This window comes from Syzygium oleosum, unplaced genomic scaffold, assembly GCF_021117445.2.
Source record: "Syzygium oleosum isolate NSW1041296 unplaced genomic scaffold, Sole_v2.1 Sole_v2.26, whole genome shotgun sequence".
In the NCBI taxonomy this organism is placed as follows: Eukaryota; Viridiplantae; Streptophyta; class Magnoliopsida; order Myrtales; family Myrtaceae; genus Syzygium; species Syzygium oleosum.
In genome coordinates, this window is record NW_026607510.1 from 745,858 (window position 1) to 752,414 (window position 6,557).

General features: G+C 45.9%; 1 protein-coding gene across 1 annotated transcript; it reads left to right on the forward strand.

Moving 5' to 3' along the window:
* On the forward strand, window positions 1-2,262 carry LOC115682631 (disease resistance protein RPM1-like). The gene has a single exon (XM_030606911.1). The coding sequence runs from the start codon at window positions 1-3 to the stop codon at window positions 2,260-2,262; it is 2,262 nt and encodes a 753-aa protein (XP_030462771.1).
* Window positions 2,263-6,557: the final 4,295 nt, after the last annotated feature.

Sequence of the window (6,557 nt, forward strand, 5' to 3'; positions counted from 1 at the left end):
ATGGACTTTGAGTTGCGTGCTTGGGTCCATGTCTCGGCCAGCATGGACACGCGAAAGTTCCTGTTCGAGATATTGAAGCAAATAGAGAAGTTGGCGAGGGAAATGAAGGACATGGGTATCCAGGAGATAAGGCAAATGTTGTTCCAGAAATTGGCCAAGACGAAGAGATTCCTCATAGTGTTGGATGACGTGCAGCCGTCTGACGAGCCACTCTTGGAAGAGTTAGCGATGATCATCCCAATCTTTTCGCAGGGCCACATGATTCATACGACTCGGGACGAAAGGATAGCCACGTACATGAATACATCCGCAGAAAAGCGGATCAGGCTAAAAAAATTGGGCATTGAAGAAAGCCGGAAGATGCTCGCTTGGAAGTTGCATAGAGTACCCGATGATCAGAGACTCTCAAATGAGGAGAAGGATATCCTAAACATGTGTCGTGGCTTGCCGCTCCATATATCCTTGCTCGGGGGGTTTATGTCAAATGCTGGAGAGCACGAACGTGCAATGTTGGCTGAAGAGTGTTCTGAGTTAGATATACTACAATTGAGTTGCCATAAATTGCCAGTACATTTAAAACCATGCTTCATCTACATGGCTTTATTCCCCGTAGCATTCCCCATTCCAGCAAGAAGGATAGTGAGGCTGTGGTTGGCTGAGGGCCTATTGGATTCGCATTGTTGCGACAGAGAAAGGAAAACAACACCCGAGGAAGTGGGAGAGACTTATATCCTGGAGCTCGCAGATAGGAATGTGATTGATGTGGTGAGCTGGAGGGCGGATGGAACCCCCAAAGCTTGCCAAATGCTCACCTCTCTATACGACATGATCTACCCGATGGCGATAAGCATGGGGTTCCTTCACATACATGACACTAGCAAGTTGAAAGACAGGAATGACTGCGACCCAACCAGCCGGCAACAACAGCTGTTGTACGCACTGCGAGAGAGAACCTATATTCGGTGGCTTGCGGAGCACACGAACATGGTCATAGACGACTACGGTGGCAGCTACCTCGATTTGAAACTCGGCCACGTCCGCTCGTTTTTGTCGTTCTACTCGAGGAAAGGGATGCTCACCAAAGACATCAGCACGATTCTTAGGAAGATGACGTTTGAGACTGACTATAGCTTGCTAAGGGTGCTTGATTTGGAGTTTGTGTATAAGCCATCCTTGCAAGGCGTGCTCCACAAGCTGGTGCTCCTGAGGTACCTAGGATTGAGAAACACGCTGTTGGCTTCGCTCCCAAGCGCCGTTGCAGATCTGGACCATCTCGAGACTCTTGACATAAAGCACACCAATATCATTTCGCTGCCGAGTTCCTTATGGAAGGCGAGGAACTTGAGGCACCTGCATCTTCACTGGTTCCACATCGACTTGAAGAATATCCTCAAGGCTTGTCGCAACAATGTCAATGCCTTGACTCAACTCCAAACCTTAAGCGGGCTGGTTATCGGTGAGGTCAAGGAGAACATGATGAGGGACCACGTGCACAACTTGACCACGCTCACCACGCTCAAGCTTTTCTTGCAACGCTCGGGTGGGGACACCTCAGGTGCTGCAGGAAAAGCAGTAGCCGATTGGATTAGCTCCAGGCTTACCAATCTCCAGTCCTTGACCTTTGGGCTAATCCAAGAAGCCAGGCCTGCTAAAGAAGCCGAGCCCGCGACATCGCAGATAGTCCTGTTACCGAAACTGTCGTTGGCCGAAAAACATCACGACCTGTTGGAGCTCTACTTGCTGGGCCAAGTCAAAACACCCATCTGGAGAGAGCTGTTGCCGGGCTCACTCAGGGTATTGACTCTGTCGGGTTCGAAGGTGGAAATAGACATGATGCCCGAGTTGGGTGGTCTCCTGACGAACCTGAGGACATTTAGGCTGTTGGCCGAATCTTTCCTCGGCACTTGTCTAAGGTTCACCAAAGATGGGTTTCCGAGCCTCACGATTTTGAAGATTTGGAAGCTGCCTCGTCTTGAGAAGGTGATTCTTGAGCAAGGAGCAATGCTACATCTCAAAGAACTCGAGTTTAGGCACCTCGAGAGGTTGGAAACTGTTGAAGGGATCAACAAGTGCAAGGAATTGGAGAACGTAAGTGTCATATCCCGAAGCGATGCTCTTGTTGACCAACTCAAGGGAGTAATAGGAGAGAAGACGAATCTGCATGTTGAAAAAAGGACACCAAGAGGCCCCGCCGCAATTTACAGGACGACAGCCGACAGGTATGGGACAATATTAAATCTCAAAAATGTTCTTTACGTATGATGATGAAATTGTTTTATAGAGTCGATAATTTCAATAATTACCTACTAGTTATTAAAAGGAATGATAAAAATCAAGGACAAAAAAATAAGAGATGATGTATTCACCATTGAAAAGGACACCAAGAGGCCCGAATTGCACATGACGACAATAGGAATGGAACATGTTCTTTACACATGGTGATAAAAATGTTTTTATAGACTTAATAATTTCTTGTTAGTGATTAAAAACAACGATTATGATTTTTTATCAGATAAGAATCACGTTGGCTCCCGATTATGTTCGAATCCCGGGTGCCGCAGGGTGACTTAACCGGTGCACGTGTGTGGTGGCTAGCACGTGTCGCCCCCAGGGTTTACCTCCCGGCTGTCGGCCGTGCGGGGGTTCCCTGGGTTATCAAAAAAAAAAAAGAAAAAAAAAAGAATCACGTTGGCTCATTTCACCCGACCAAGACAATACATATTAAGATACTATGAAGGCTACAACGAGTCCAACTAAATAACGCAAAATCACGCGGACAATATCGTTTAGCTTTTGTGTAACCTAATGCTAGATTCCAAAGTAACCTTTGGAACCACCCTTACTCCCCATAGCCTACGCACGCCGAGTGAGCCCGTCACCTAGATCACACACAAGACGCTGAAGAAGAGATATTGAGATTATTTTACACTAGTTAAGACCTCTCCTTTACTTACTATATCATCCTTCAAAAAATGAAGCTTCTCACATAGGAACAAATCTACAAGGTTTGCTTTCTCTTCACCGTAACAAGTACAATTAGGAAATTTGTGCGCGTGAAGCTTACTTATTTAGTGCTTTCTTGTTTTCTACAGTCCTCACGATGACAATGTCGCGACCCTTCTTTTTCCGTCGTGGGAAAAAGGAACGAGTTTAGGTGGTATTGCCTAAAAAGGCGGACCGATGGACAATCAATCTAGGTGCGAACTCTCCCCAAGTTCATACCCCGCGCAACGTCGGATTTCGTTTTGAATTCTCGATAACTTAAGTACTTCTAGGAGTCGCCACTAGCCTATTGGGGTCGCTAGAAACCAATCAAGACGTGGGAGTGTCGCCTCGATTCCTACGCAACCAGAGGTTCTAGAGCCGGGGACTTGTTTACACTAACATTTCTATTAGCGCCCTTTCGGTACCTAACTTGAGAGTGCATTATCTAAGTGGTCACGCGATCTTGATCACCAATTATAATCCTATGATATCAAAGCCGCTAAGTGTCCTTGCAAATGTTTTTGTGGGATTGTTTTCTTCAATGTCTAGATTAATACTAACCTAATTTAGGAAAGAAATTAACACTCAAATTATCGAAAAGTAGAGCAGTAAGTAAACATCCAAGAAATTGAAATGACTTGAAAGTAAACGAGGAAAGAGAAAACCCGATACAAGTTGGGCAAATAATATTACATGGCCTCGTTATCATGCCCCGGGACAGGACCCCCATGAGCGAAATGAGAATTTAAATGTGCATGAAATTACTCTAGCTACACAAAAACTATTCTAAGTAATTTTAGTCTATGCAGAATGGATTTTTTTTTGTAGAAACGGCGATAAAATACCAAAATAGCATCAAATTACGGAAATGACTTTATAAAATTAGGAAAATCTCATAAATGTCATTTTTTGCATAATTTGATACTATCCAACATTTTTCATTTTTTTTTTGAAATTTTCCGATTTTTTTTATTTTCGTTTTTTCGTTTTTTATTAAAAAAATAATAATTCCCTAAATCGGCCTACGCTCGGTTTATGTGAACATGAAACAACTCAGAATATGAATATTACGAGAACCGGGCTCAAATCAACCGTTTCAAGATCGAAGCTTGGTTTGGGCATTTCTTCGAGCATTTGGTGTGCATTAAACTGCCCCAAATGGCTTCTTCGAGCCATATTCGTGACTTTCAATCTCACTCCGTGTGTAATATCAAGTGGAACCAAAGTATCAAGGTTATATTATCACATGCAAAGAACGAGATTAGCTAGAAATCACAGCCTAAAACGCACAAGAACCAAGTTGGAATCGGCCTCCAATATGTTCGGGCTGCTTTTGCAAATCTGGGTTTAAACCCAGGTCAAGCAAACCTGTTGCATGCCCAGGTTTAAGCCCCGACACTCATCACGTGCAAGATCTATGGGAAACATCACTTCATCCGAAAGAATATACGTAACATTTGCTTTTAAATGAAACAAACATCATGGAGAATGATCAAGTGAACACGTCGAAACAACCCCTCCAAGGAGCATACACGCATGGTTCATAATGACTAGCCATGAATCAATGTGGGTTAGCTTGGCTTTTTACTCAAGTTGCAAGCCATCTCATGGTTCACACGGGGCTTCAAAGACCAAACCAAGTGGATCTCAGCATAATTTGTACACCCATATAACATTCATCAGGCTCATGAAGGTAGAAAACGCATGCAAGTCAAACATATAGGGCTCATGAAGGGGCTCCAACACTTAAAATTCCAGCCTCAGAAATCAGTTCTCTGGGCTAGTTTTCTCTTGATTTTTTCATGAGTAAAACATGTTCAAAATTGAACAAAAATACATGTAGGATACTCACCTTGCTTCCTAGTTTCTCTTTGAAGTATCCCTTGGCTGAGGGAACCAGAAAATTGTCTTCCAAGGGCGCGGAGAATTAGGCTTCTTCAAACTGGAAAATGAGATCTGCAAAGAAAGAACTGACAACGAAGGTTTTTGTTGGTCTCCAAAATCAGAATCAACGACCTCTTTTTATGACTAATTTGACACCAACCCCAAATATATGTATTCTAGTTTAATTACCAAGTCAAGGGTATCCTCATATGTTGCTCATGTCTCTCAAAAACTCTCACTTTCCCTCACCAGTAACCGTCTGACTCCAACACAATTTCTGGGTTTCTCTCTTGACCCGAGAATGGGCTGCTTTTCGAGGGGATTTTGGGTGGCTTCCCAACATCCATTTGGGACGTGCGACCTACGGTTGGAAAGATCTTTGAATGTAGTTCCACTCTCTAGTTGAAGGTTTTGGCTAATTTTGGCTCGAAGTTCATGAAAATCTCCCTTTTCTCTCCAAAAGCCAATCTGGAACTTTTTTGGGTTGATTTTCTGTTTGAGTTGCGTCCGAGGGTGAGTTTTTGGAACGACCGTCCCCTCTCATCCTCTTGTCTCATTGTTGACACCTATTTTTAATTTGCCCAAAATTAATTACACAAAATTTAGGAATTAATTTTCTTTAATTCCTAAAACAAAAAAATATTTCTATTTAAATGCATTGCATATAGAAATTAGGTACATTTGCACTAATAGAGTCTATTATAGAGTTAACAAAAAAAAAAAATTTCGAGTCGGGCCGGGTCGGAGCTGGGCCGACCCGGCCCATTTCTTTTTCCCTTTCCCCCCGGGCCCTGACCCTTTTCCTTTTCTTTTTTCCCCCACGCGGGCCCGGCCCGCTTTCCTTTTCTTTTCTTCTTTTCCCCCCCTCGCAGCTGGGCCTGGCCCGGCCCAGCCGTTCTCTTTCCTTCTCCCCCGTCGCTCTCGCTGCCCTGTTCGCCTCTGCTCACCGACGGCAGCGTGACGCACGGCGGCGCCGCTCCTTGGCATCCCTATCCGGCCAGAGCAGGGCCGAAGAGGCACGCCGACGGGACTTGCATTAATTGCCAGTCCCGTCCTCCCCGTTTTCCCGGCCTCCCTTATCCCCTCCGCCCTTTCTTCTCCCCGTTCCTCTCTGCGCCTCACTGAACTGACCCCCCTGCTCTGCACCGGCCTAAATGGCCGCGAAAGTCGCACGCCAGAGTAGGCCGGTGCAGGCCGTCGTCACGCCGACGCAGAGGAGCAGAGGGGCACCATCGTCGCCGGCTATAAATAGCCAGAGAGAGAGAGAGAGGCCGGTCGGCCATTTTTGAGAGAGAAACCGAGAGAGAAAAACAGAGAGAGAATCAGAGAAAAAGAGAGAGAAAGAGAGGAGAGTTGGCTTTTACAGGTTCCCAGCAGCGTCGCCGTCGCCCCCCGATCAGCTGGAAACCCCCCAGACGCGCCGTCGACGGTGAGCTTTCCCCCGGTTCGAACTGCCCCTGTTCTGCTCTGTTTTTCTGCTCGGTTTGGCCGGGACCCCCGCCGGCCGTTTCGCGCGAGTCCCGGCCCATACCGCCGTCCCCCGCCGTCCGTGTGTCGTCACCGAAGGTAGGTTGGATCACTTGAATCCTCCGGTTTGCCGGAACAGGTAGGAATCTCCTGTTTTTGGTCGTGCACACCATCTGCTCGACAAAATTTCCCAATAAAGCCGGTTTTAATTTGGTCGCCGG